The sequence below is a fragment of the Aulonocara sp. 'chitande type north' Nkhata Bay genome, linkage group LG16 (assembly GCF_057382095.1).
Source record: "Aulonocara sp. 'chitande type north' Nkhata Bay isolate Kocher_YH1m ecotype deep benthic linkage group LG16, A_spYH_male_GT1.1, whole genome shotgun sequence".
In the NCBI taxonomy this organism is placed as follows: Eukaryota; Metazoa; Chordata; class Actinopteri; order Cichliformes; family Cichlidae; genus Aulonocara; species Aulonocara sp. 'chitande type north' Nkhata Bay.
The window spans coordinates 11,364,389-11,377,612 of NC_141359.1; the positions used below are offsets into that span (position 1 = coordinate 11,364,389).

The 13,224-nt window shown below is 39.4% G+C and overlaps 1 protein-coding gene across 1 annotated transcript; it reads right to left on the reverse strand.

Annotated features, from left to right (window-relative positions):
* Positions 1-3,918: 3,918 nt before the first annotated feature.
* On the reverse strand, positions 3,919-8,348 carry LOC147311077 (uncharacterized). Its single transcript, XM_086267801.1, has 3 exons — positions 8,154-8,348; positions 5,154-5,270; positions 3,919-5,073 (listed from the first exon to the last, which is right to left on the reverse strand). The coding sequence occupies exons 1-3, from the start codon at positions 8,321-8,323 to the stop codon at positions 4,425-4,427; spliced, it is 936 nt and encodes a 311-aa protein (XP_086123927.1). The 5' UTR covers positions 8,324-8,348; the 3' UTR covers positions 3,919-4,424.
* Positions 8,349-13,224: the final 4,876 nt, after the last annotated feature.

The following is a 13,224-nucleotide window of genomic DNA, read 5'->3' on the forward strand; positions in this document are numbered from 1 at the left end:
AAATCTTAATCTAGTCAGTCAGTCCTTAAGAAGCAAGTGAACAGCCTGTGATTGGCTTGCAGCACTGATAAGACAGGAATGGATGACCACCAGAGAGCTACAGAGAATTTTATGAAGAAGTTATGAAGAAGAATCATCACTGTACATACTGACTGCATAAATTTGATTTCTTTCCCAGTTAAATTCTTTAATCTCATGAAGTGCTTGTGATTGTTCTTCGTTATACTGAAGCAGAAATCAAGTGAACATCATGGTGTATAAGAAAAATTCAGAAGGAACCAATTAAATAAGTAAATCATAAGACTTACTAAAATAACAGCAGCAGAAACTAATTTTAATAGTTTTGCTTCCTCCTAGAGGTAAAGTAGGGGATTACAGCAGATTTTCTTCCGTCCATGAATAAACCTTTACTGTGACCGTATTTTCCCATCAGATAAACTGTCATTTTACAAACAAGAAGATATTGGTTCACAGAAAACACAATGCTAAATATAGCATTTTTTAGTAGCAGAAAAAGAATACTGAAGTTTCATATTCAATTTCATATTGAAATGTTTCCTTCCTTTTCACGTCTTTCTTTAACATACTGCATAGAGTGAGGCTTCCTTGTAAAACTTACCAATCACACCCATAACTAGCGTGTTTTCATAAGCCTAAAGGGTAAAACTTCATGACAATAGATCTGGGCTTTTCGCACCCATTTGGTTTCGTTGTCAAAGTGCTATGTGCTCTTTCAATTCTAAGTGATTGGCCACTGGAAAAGCCCAGGGAGTTTTTCAATAAATTGTACAAAAATTTAATCATGTCGGACCCTTCTTCATCGTCACATATTCCATATATCCGAAGGTTGTCTCTGCATACTCGGCCTTCCTGCTCGAGCAGGTCTAGTTTGACGCTGTTAGCCTCTTAATGAACAATGACACCACCTGTAGCACCTTCTCAGTCTCTATGATTCACCCCTCTGCCTCTTCCACTCTAGCATCAACTCTTCTCAAGTCACGTTTAATATCCGCATATTATTCGTTGTTATCTTTTCTAAAGTCACAAAGTTCTTTCAGGATATTCATGTTGGGTGGGTTCAGCTGTATCCATGCCCCATGTGACCTTAGCTCAGGAGAGTAGCTCCTACCCGCATGGCTTTTCTCTGTTTCCTTTTCTGTTAGAGTTGTGACTCTCATACTATACTCATACCACTATTATCAAAAAGATTACCGAAGGGGTTGTTCACACCAAATAGGAAAGAGACAAATAGACTGTCATTCTCTTCAAATCAAATCAAAATGTATTTCTATATCACATAATAACACAACAAAGTTGACCAAAGTGCTTCACAGTCGGTCAGAACAATAGCATAGGACAGAATAAAAAGAAACAGATAGAAGGAGGGCAGGAAACAAAATGACAATTGTTTGAAACAAAAACTAGCCACGAAATAACATACTAATTTGAATCAAAAGCCAGACTAAAATAATACGTTTTAAGATGCAATTTAAAAGACTTGATGGACTCGGAGGAACAAATATAAGGAGGGAGGTTATTCCAGAGTCTGGGAGCTACGACAGCAAAGGCCCGATCACCTCTGGACTTCAGACGAGACCTCGGTTACATCAGGGGCATTTGATTGGAAGATCTAAGTACCTTATAAGGGATATACAAATGAAGGAGTTCGCATAGATAGCTGGGAGCCAAATTATTTAAAATTTTAAAGGTAAGCAAAAGAATTTTGAAATTGATACGATAATCAACAGGGAGCCAATGTAGGTTGGCTAAAACTGGTGTGATGTGGGCATAATTTCTAGTACCAGTAAAGAGACGTGCAGCTGCGTTTTGAACTAACTGGAGCCGGTGAATAGAGGAAGATGGGAGGCCCGAGTAGAGGGAATTACAGTAGTCTAACGTGGAAGTGATAAGAGTGTGAATGAGCTTTTCAAGATCCTTCAAAGGGAGGTATGGCTTTGCTTTAGATATCTGACGCAGCTGCTAGAAACTGTTTTTCGCCACAGCTGAGATCTGTTTCTCGAGTTTAAAAGAGCTGTCCGGGAAAACACCAAGGTTTTCTAAAATTCTCTTGCAGGTGGAACCAGAAGTGCCCGTTTGCAGATATAACAGCTGAACATATCCGTTGCATTCTTTCTACATTAGAAATCAAATATTCTTCAGAAAGTTCTTCCCATATGTGGAAATTCCCATAAATGTGTGACATTTGTAGGTTGCTTTGCTTTCAATCTTCTGTCCATTTCATCCCAAACCAGCTCAATGAGATTTAAGTCTGGAGACTGCGCTGGCCACTCCATGTTTTCAAGCTTACTATCTTGTTCTTTTTTTTCCTGAGGTAGTTCCGACATAGCTTGGACTTATGTTTTTGGTCGTTATCTTGCAGCAGAATGAACCCCTGACCAACTAAGCGCAACTCAGAGGGTATTGCATGGTGCTGCAGAATGCTGTAGTAGGGTGCCTCTCCCTCTGTACAAGTCACCAACCCTGGATCCAAGCGAAACAGCCCCAGACCATCACGCTTCCTCCTCCATGTTTGACAGTTGATGCCGCACACTGTGGAACCATCCTTTCACCTACTCAACGTGCTTCGTTACATTTAGCCGTTACACCAGGTGCGTACCATGACTGAGTTCATCTGAATCACTTCTACTGTAGCTGAATATAGTACAGTATACTGCAAGGACAGAAAAAAATGAACTTTTTTAGTGAAAACTGCTCTGCTCAGGGATGGCACAGATCACCTAATGTAGGTTTCTTGTATAAGAGCCACTACTGACAGCCTGGTTAGCTGTGGAGGATGAGGGATGCCAGGGAGAATGACAGATTTTGCTACTCAATTAATAAAAATAAAAGAATGCAATGATTGAGGCCTGCAGCTAGAAGGAGCCTAATGCCAGTATAAGGACATCCATTTATAGGCTTTTCAGGATATATATTAAGGATATAAATTTAATACATATCCTAATCAAGTTAAATACGAATCTGACTTCAGCCCACAGCCCAGCACTGTAGGTTGACAGTGTATAAAAACATAAAATATTGTGACTCCTGTGAGAGTGCTGGATTGACCGTCCTGAGGTATACTTTTCCACAGCTCTATACAATTCTGAACGGATTCTCCTAAGTGTATAATAAAGACTTTATTCTTTGTGATCCTATTCTGGGTGTTGTATTTAAACCTATACTCGGGCTATTAGAAATGGCAAAACATTTTGTGTAGAACTCCAAATCAGATGCATAAGGTGCCCATTACAGGGATTTTTCTCTGCTCATATTGTTCTGTAATACATGGACAAAAGTCGACATTAGGTGAGGTTCTTGATTAACAAAAATAAATAAATAATGACATCCTCAAAATGATTTGAGTATTTCTTGAAATTCTAGGTTTCATTACAAGAGCGGAAGCAAGCCATCAGTGCACATTTACACTTGATAAATATTCCTGCTTATCATGCCAGCGCTCAAAACAGTTTTTTTTTGACGTGAGGCACAGGGGGACATTGCAAGCCCTACAATAAATAGGTGTTTTCACCCTTGGGATGCCAGCATCCAGGCACCTCCTGCAGTACCTCCTGGATTGTGTAGCATCGCTGCCGTAATAACGTGGCATGCAGGTGAGTGTGGGCGATGGTGCTGCTGGTGCTGAGCCTACAGCAAAAGACAGCATTTCCACAGCAAGGTGCTCCCAGAACTTTTTCTGAGTTACCGGCTCCTGACCCTGGCTCCTGCATATCTCCTTGTGCAAAATAAAACTGTTCACAATGGCAATGTCCACGAAGTGATAAAAAAAAGTCTTATACCACTTCTTTGTTTTTTGTTGAACACTGTAATAACCAATGAGAGCATCAGATAAATCAACACCATGCATGTTCTTATTATAATCCAGCACTGCATCAGGAACAGGTATTTGCTTTGCCGACCACGCCCCAGCCTCCTTCACTCTACGCTGCACAGTCTTTCCACTGAAGGCCCTGTGCACTGTGGAGCACATCGTTATCTCCCGAGTCTCAATCCACTTGACAAAGAGCACTTCATCTTTTCTAATCCAGCGCATATCTCCCCTCTCAGCTCTTTTAGGAAAGTCATTTTTTTCTGTGCGGGGAAAGTCACTCTGGGTTTTTTTAATGGTTCCGCAGCAGCCAAAGCAATTCTTATGCAGATATTGGAACAGCACAGGACTGGTATAAAAATGATCCAAATATAAAGTGTAGCCCCGACCAAGCAAAGAAAATGGCAGAAGATCTAAAACGGCTGAGTAGCTCAGACCATGGCTTATGCTGCTTTCACTCTTCCCTGTGTAGACAGAAAAGTTCCATGTGTAACCCGATGCTGAATCAGCCAGAACAAACAGCTTGTATCCCCGCTTTGTGGGCTTCGCCTTCATACACTGCTTGACGCTAATTCTAGCCTTAGATGCCACCATCCTCTCATCTATGCAGATGTTTTCGTAAGGCTGGAAATTTGCTTTGCAGGCATTCACGATTTGGTCGTAGAGCGGCTTGATTTTGAAAAGCCGATCGTACTGCGGGGTGTTTCTTTTTTTTTTTGTTTTCCTCGTCGTCTTTCAGGTTGGAGAGGTGCAATGACCACACGATGGCCTCAAAACGGTTCCTGGACATATATTCTTGGGGGAAGTGAAAATTGTATGGCCATTCTCTTTTCCAGTAGTCAGCTCTGTGGTGTACACTTACAAGGCCTGTGAAAACAATAATAGCCAAGAAGACGTAAAAGTCTTTCACTGTCAGATCAGTCCATTGAAACTTTACACCAGCTGCCTTCCTTCTCGCAGCATTGGCATTGGTATTTTGAATGATTGTCTGTACAACAGGTACACTAAAGAAAAGCTGGAAGAGCGAAAGTGGAGACCATGATGCCGTCTTGTTAAATGTAGGACCAGGTACCCTGGAGGGCATAAACTTGAAGGGTTCAGGATTTCTGTCCTCCTCCTTTTTGTTATGCCACATTTCTTCCTGTTCAGGAGGCCCACTCTTCCGAGCCTTAGACCTAGCAGGCTTCAATTTAGCTTTTCTTTTGGCCGGGCTTTGCAGAGGTTGTTCATAGTCATCATTGTTGCTGCTGTGGTAAATAAAGAATACTTATTCAAAATCTATGAAAAACTTAACTTTATAAGGAGTAGTAAAATTAAGATTATATACCTTTCAGGCAACTGGGGGACAGTGGGAGCTGAGGTAGATTGTGTGGCTTGGGAATGATATTGCTCTGATGGCTGTGCAGGGGATGAGGGACTTAGGGGCTCATAGTCGTCATCATCACTAATGAAACAAACATAAAGGTCAAAAAGTTGATTAGATTCTTCTAGACGTGGAGTTTTCAGTGGGAGAAAGGTTCACTACTCGTCTAAAAGACTTCTTCAGTCTCAGCTGAATTTCTCCACCTTATCAACAAATACAACATAGATAATGACCAGCACTCACACCACTGCCCAACAACGGGCCGTGAAGTCCGTTTCATGATCACTAACATGCAAATTGTCTCGACCATTGATCAGTGGATAATAGCGGCTTCTTGCGCCAATAACGGTGTTGTGCCAAAAATGGATTTCCGGTATTTGCCAAAAAATGATTGCGGGAATTTTAACTATTATAAATGAATTGTTGACCTATTATCGGCCAGCAGCAGGTCAAACATATCTCTCATGAATGCTATCAAGTCATTTGGATGAGAAAGAAGATTCATATCACAAACTAGAAGGTACAAACAATATTTGTTCAGGTGACTTTTATATACACCTTTTAATTATTTGGTTGTCACCGACAACCAACCGGGGGGGGGGGGGGGGGGGGGGCTTACTGGGCTTAAGCCCGGGTTGTTTTGTCAGAAGCCCGGGGTCTTCTGGAGTGTTTTCATAGTTACATGCCTGGCTGACAACTGTATAAAACAACAACAACTACACACAATATTCGAAGCACATAGTGCACACTGTGTAATATTGGTATGCTCAGACACTAAGCGACTGAGCGAGGGGGCGGGGGGAGCTGCTGCCTGCGAGTGCGCTGTTGGAGAAACGGAGCCAGGCAGACAGAGGAGAACTGAAGTTTGAGCAGGTACCAAAGCAAATCATTCATACTGTACAAATAATGTAAATATGACGGTGAATCACAAAAGATTGATATCAAACTGATCACTTGACCCATATTACGTTACTTGCTCTTCAAGTGAATCAACAAATGGCGAAATGAAAAGCCGAACAACAACAATGCTGTTTCTTTAGAGTCTTAGCTTACATGTGTTTATTTCATATATTCAGTTGTTTCCCTCCACGGCTAAATAAATCGGTTTCAGTAATGTACAAGAATGGACATAAGGAGCTTCTTTCAAAGAAAAAACTCTGATTGATGTTATTTTATATATTATGCTTTGTATGTTGTTCAGTATATTTCTATGCAAAACAAGAGGAACTTCAATACACAGCAGTATATCCACAGTTTAAACCAGATATTTACATACACTTTATGGAAAACACAAGAACATTTTTTTACTGTACAACATCAATTCAGAGTAAACTTGTTTTGGATAAATAAATATTGAAATATCTTTTGAGAGCCGTCTATTTTTTTATCACTTTGATCAAATTTAGGAGCACATATACACTAAGTTTATTGTTAATTAATAAGAAAACTCCAGACGATTCCATTCTGAGCTGAAGAAGCTTCTGATAGGTTAGTAGAGTCCATGTGAGTAAATTGGTGGCACAGCTGTGGATGCATATAAGGCAAAACACAGAGTCTGTTTCTTTGAAATGGGAAAATCAAGAGATATCAACTAAAACACCAGGAAAAGAACTGTGGAGCTCCATAAGTGTGGCTCAATTCTGAATACAATTTGGTGCCATTTACAATTAAGAAATACAGATAGTTTCTCTCTTTACTCTTAAAGTTAACAAATGTTTTTTATATTTATCAATCTAAAAAAAATAAACATTTAGTCTGATTTGATGTTACAATTAAAAAGGTGTTTGTGTTTTTATCTGAAGAGTACATAAATATCCGGTTTTCAACTGTATATTTGATGATTGTCAGCACAAAGAGGGAGAGAGAGGAACAGAGAGGGAACAAGAGCAGGTGAGACACACATGTTAGTCAAATGGTTGTTTACCAAAAGTATCACCGTATCATAGCTACTCATGTATCTCGTACCTAGTGTTTCTTTTTAGGTTTGTTATTTTTCAAATTCTACATTTATTAAGTTATGCAGGCTTGTTTGCACAACAAGGCTAAATAATTATATAAACTTTTCTCAATCTAAATAGTGGACTTTGGTAGAATTAAAAAATAAGTGTAGTGTAGGTCTATGATGATTTTTAGTGCTACTGTCATCTAGATTTGATTCTGGTTCTGTCTTGGTTAAGTCCTAAGTAGTCCTGATTTTGAACTGTTGTAGTTCTGTTTTAATTCCGGATCAGTTCTGGGTCTGGTTGAATTGGGGTTTAGTCCTCGTGTCTTGATACAGCCCCGACTTTGTTCTGCCTTGCTGCTTAATTAAAAAACTAGTTTAAGGTGTCCTGCATACTTGATATATATTTTCCCTACATGAAGCCATTCTTTTTTGAACAAAACCCAAAACAGAGCCCAATCTTTCAGTCATTTCTAACCCCCTCCCCCAATCCCACATGCATACTACCCTTTAGGGCTAAGCCCTGGGTGTATCAAATGTCTGCCTCTGCCTCTGTTGCCAAGACAGATCTTGCCAAGAGGGGAGCAGAAATTGTAAGAAATATGACATCACAGTTCCATACAATAGTTTAATTGGCCAAAAGTGACTAGATTGATTATAACGTGGGTGCAATTAGCCTCTTTCACTTCCTGTGTTTGCAGCCTTTCCCCAGTTCTCTGTGAATGATACTCATGATCATTGATTAATGGTCCTGACAATTTGCATATTAATGATCAAGAAACTGACCTCACAGCGCATTGTAAGTCAGTGGTGCTAGTTTCAGCCACTATCAAATGTACTGTTGATAAGGTTGGGGAAATTCAATTCAAGTTACTGGGATGAGTAATGAAACTTTTCTCCCACTGAAATCGCGATGTCCAAATGAACAGAATCCACTTTCTGGGATTTCCACACTGGATGACTGACCGTGCACCAAGACAAAAAGATAAAAAGCATTCACCAATAAACCAGAGATTGCATACCTTTGGGGCAGCAGTATTTCGTAGCCCGAATCGCTGCTATTTTCTTTGTCTACCTGGATGAGATCTTCGTCTTCTGACGAAGAATCGTCAACACACAACTCTACCTCACTATCTTTCGAAACGATCTCCAGCACGTCCTCATTCTTGCACGATTTGTTTTCGGAGGCCATTTCTGCAAGTAAAACGTTCAGCACGACAACAGCGCACACAACGCAGGACTGGCGTGTAATGCGTATCGAGTGTAAACATTAGTAGTCTTCCTGCAACTTTAAACTAGTCGGGATAGTAACTCCGGCTTCTATTGGTCGATCTGCAGTGGCGGGACGTCCTGCGCCGAGCGCGCGTCGCGTTTTAAGAAATCCAGCTACCTTCTCCACGCGCACGTGACGTCACTGGTTACGTCTGACGCCTCGCTGGTTAAGGAAGCGTGGGCGTGTTTTATGAGCCGAAAGCGTGTTCGTGTTGGAATTTCATGTGTTTTCAAGGAGCCCATTCAAAGGACAAGCCTGTATGGCGATACTCTGAGCTGATCTGTCCCTATAAAGTGTTATCCACAATATGTCTGTAAACAATGAAATGTGTTATTCTGTGTTGGTAAAATTACTTGAAAATAATAATTAGTTACTAATTAGTGATTACATCTCCAAGAAAGTAATCCAGTTACTCTATTTTACTGATTACTTATTTTCAAAAGTAATTAGTTACTTTATTACTTAGCCATTTTTTTAAAAAACATGATACACAACTTGAATATGTTATAAAGCAATATAAATGATATCATATAAAATGTAATCAAATGAATAAGTCTATTTTTAAAACATCTTTTATTAGTTTTAATCTTTTAACTTCATGCACATTGCATCAAGCAAAAATTTAATTATATGCTCTGACCTGAAGAAATTTGTTTAATATTTAAACCTATTTTCTGCATATTACAGCATATAAAATAAAAAAACTTTTGTGTTTACCCTCACTCTTTCAAGGAAAACAGCAATAAATAAATAAAATCGAAGATTCAGCTGCACCAAGTCCTGTCATTCTTAAGTCTGTTTTCACCTGTTTAACAGGAATGGGGCCGGTGGAGGTTTGCCTGGTGCTGCAGTGGTCACGTCATTGGGGGTCCAGGGGTTTCTCTGAGAATTTCACATTCCCGTGGCAGCGTAATTTTTCATTGTCACTTTTTATGGAATCAAACTCAAAGTAATGCCCGTACTTCCATTCTTTAAACGCAGCATGGTCGTACTCTCTCCGCACTCCATATTATCGATTGTTGATCTAAACACATTTGGTGCTGTCAGGGATGTTGCACACTCGTACGTCATTGTCATGAGACAGTCTCACAAACAAAATCACAGTTTAGTAATGCAGTAACGCAGCGTGCTTATGGGAAAGTAACAGTAATCTAATTTCTTTTTTGCAATCGTAATTTACTTGTTACTTGAAAAAAAGCAATCGGATTACAGTAACATGTTACTTTTAACACGTTACTACTCATCTATATTTAATTTAGGTTAAATTAAATTAACCTAAATTAGGTTTAATTTAGGTTAATTTATGTTACTGTCAAAGTCAGCTTAAACACACTGATAATTGTTCAAGTTGTAAATGGTCACCAGTGGGCATTTTGCATTGAGATGTGAAGAGCTGAGTTAAGATAAAGTTGAAGTGACTTTAAAGTTCTGAAACTGAACGTAATATATCTTGAAGTCACTTTCTTAGAAGCACTCTTCAGATAATTAAATGTTACCTATATAAATACAACAACAGTCACCACAAGGCACTTTCTGCTGTAAGGGAAAGACCCTACAATAATGAAGAGGAAACATTCCTCACGCATCATGCATAATGGGAAGCCCCCAACAGATTATTTTTTTCTACATTTTTGTCCATGCTTAGATCAGCCTTGGTATCAGAGGCTGCCCTCAAATCCTCTTTGTCCTTGCCTTCTTGCTTCACCCTAGATATTTTTTTGGAGGGTAGAGGTGCTTGACAGCTGTGGAAGGGGCTCTGGGGAAGAACTGTTGTCCATTATTTGAGGACTTTCTGGTGTGCTCTGTGGAGTAACAGTCAGTTTCCTTTTTACTTTGCAAAGCACAAAAAACAGTTAATGCCCAGTGTTAGTGTCGCAAAACACATATTTAAGCTGCCAAACGACACAATACCATGCACCTCATGGTTGACAATGAGCCTTTTGACAGTGAGCCTGCTGACAATGAGCATACACTGGTAATTACTAAAAGACCAGCATTACTGGAAGGGCTGCAGGCTAAAGAGTTTGCAGATGACACCACCGTCACTGGCCTCATTCAGGATGGTGATGAGTCTGCATACCGGCAGGAAGTTGAGTGGCTGGTAGTCTGGTGCAGTCAGCACAACCTGGAGCTGAACAGGCTTAAGACAAGATGACAGTGGACCTCAGGAGACATCCATCAACACTGCTCCCCCCCCACCACATCAGACAGCCCAGTATCTACTGTGGAGTTTTTCAAGTTCCTTGGTATGGAGGACCACAAGAGCCATGCGCATCGAAATAAAGTGTTCTGTGCTTAAATAATGAATTCTAGAATAAATTCTGCATTTGTAAATTCATTTTTGAATTCCACATTAAAAAAGAGATTTTCAAAATGTTTTTTAAAAATACAATTTAATATGACGAGCCCACTCCTCATTTTAAAATCCAGTTCTCTTTCCTGTTTTCTCACAGATTAGCTCACGGATTAACTATTGGATTAGCAACTTCATTTTAATAATCCTGCTGCAATGCAAATTAGCCACACTGTGGGATGTAAGGAGCTCTCTGATTAGTTGGACAGACACACAATTATAAAAAAATACCTTGTACAGATAGTAGAAAAACCAGACTTCTGCAAATGGCTCACTGAAATCCTTTGGCGTGGCGTCACAGCCTATATGATCACACCCAAACCTTGCGATAATAGCGGTGCAACAAAATATTGTTCTTTGTGCTAAGATAAACATGCCTCATACACCAGATAAAACATACCTTCACTATGTGGTACACAGAAATGTACAAGCAATACATTTTAACTGCTGGAACAACTATTAACCTCTTTTATACATAAGCCATTTCTGCGAATGAAACTGTCACGCCTGCTTACAGTCACCAGGAGGCACTAAAGCCTTACTCTGATCAGAAAAGACACGTGGAAAATGTTCTCCACAGTCTGGGAAGAGGAGCTGGGGTCAATGACAAGTCCATAGTATGAAATTGCAGAAGTTGCTGTGATGGGTTGGGGGGGCACACGTGAGCAGTCAAGGCCTTTGCTTTTTGCAAGTAGAAGTTTTGCTGATGACGATGTTGTACATTCACTTTACTAGAATTATTTTCCAACCTCATAAATATATAGGAATTTATTTGTTGTAAAAGTCAATTGAATTATGTGGGGTTTTTTTTTTTTGATAATCAGTCAACTCAGATTAACACCTTAACAACTCAGATTGTCAAGCCTGCTGCTGCTGCAGCCACTTAAAGGCTAATAGGTTGGAGATTAAATGGTGGAAGGTCTTTACTGAGGAGTAATATCTAAAAAATGTTTCCCATAGGTTTCATTTCATTGTGTCCTCAGCAGGGCCAAAACCCAGCAACGTTTCCGCAAATGAGTCCACTGACATTTCAAAAGCACAAAGCTCTCAAATTTCCTCCTGAGTTCAAAACCAAGACTGGATTTGTCCTCGTTCCATTGGTCTTAAAATTACGTGACTGCTTATTTCTGTTAATTATTGGCCAAAAATTACAAACCAAATGGCCTGTTTACAGTTCCCGGCTTAGGTGGTGATGCAATGAGCTAAACTAAGATTTGGCAGGAATCCAGTGGTGCTTAAAATCATAAACCTGCTATGGAAACACTTTTACTGTTTAAATACAGATTATAATGTTTGGCTCTTTGTTTCTGTAATGACGGGGACTCTTTCTCTCAGCAGTTCATACATTTGTTGGATTAGCGATTGTTTTCAGTTTATGGCCCAGAGTGAGAAGGGCTCCTACATTTGTGGTTCATTAAACTCTTTTGCATGAGCCAATTGAGAACAGCCTCTGAAGCCACAATGGCAATGCTTTAGGATAAAAGTGCAAATTTCTGTTTGTTTGTTTTTTGTGGTGGAGAGTGGTGTGGAGAATGAATGTCTGAAATAATGATTCCTTTTTTCCAATGAATCTGCAATGTTTTGCTCTTATTTATGCAAAAACAAACAAAGACACAAAACAAACTCAAAATGACACAAAATTATTAACAAACTTATTATTAACAAATTTTTGATTACCTTAAAAAGTACGTTGAGACACAATTCTACCAGTTCAGTGAGGAGAGAAGAACAATAAAGACACAAAAATGACCTTCCATAGAAAACAAAAACCTATAAAATCACCACACAGATGCAAAATAAGCACATGAGCATGCTAAATGTCTCCAATAGTGGAAACGTGACCATGAAAGCCCTGAAAATGTTTTGAAATGAGATGCAAATTAAAATTGCAAAGAAACTGTGTGACTTGCACATAAATTTAAGTTAGTAGCGTGGGTACAAAATAATTTTCGGACCGTAATGAAAAGAAAATAATTCAGCACTCAAAGAAAATATAATCTAACATTAAACAACTTGGTTTAGTGATTGATGTTAATAATCTGGCTCATTTCCTCGACTAATGGAGCTCATTACATTCATTTAAGACTGACTTTGCATTTCTGTGTTTGCACTAAAAGAACTGGCCTTAATGTGCGGGGATGTCTCTGTTTGAAAGCTGATGCCAGGAGAGGTTTTATTATTATCTGAAGCCCACAAATGACGTTTGCCACCAGGTCGGTCATGCATGTGTGTCTGTGTTGTGTAAGAATGTTTTAATTGATAACACTGTCAGTAATGTGTCCGGGAACATGATTTATATGATGTAAGTGTTTCGAGTCATGCGCTGTAGAGTTTGTGTCGTTGGTGTTAGTCCTGTGCAGACCTGACCTCAGTTTACTTTGATCATGTTAAAAGTGAATTTCAGCTAAAACTGACTGAACTGTAAGAGTTTGTGATTTACTTTTACTTGTTTGAAATTACTGTTCAA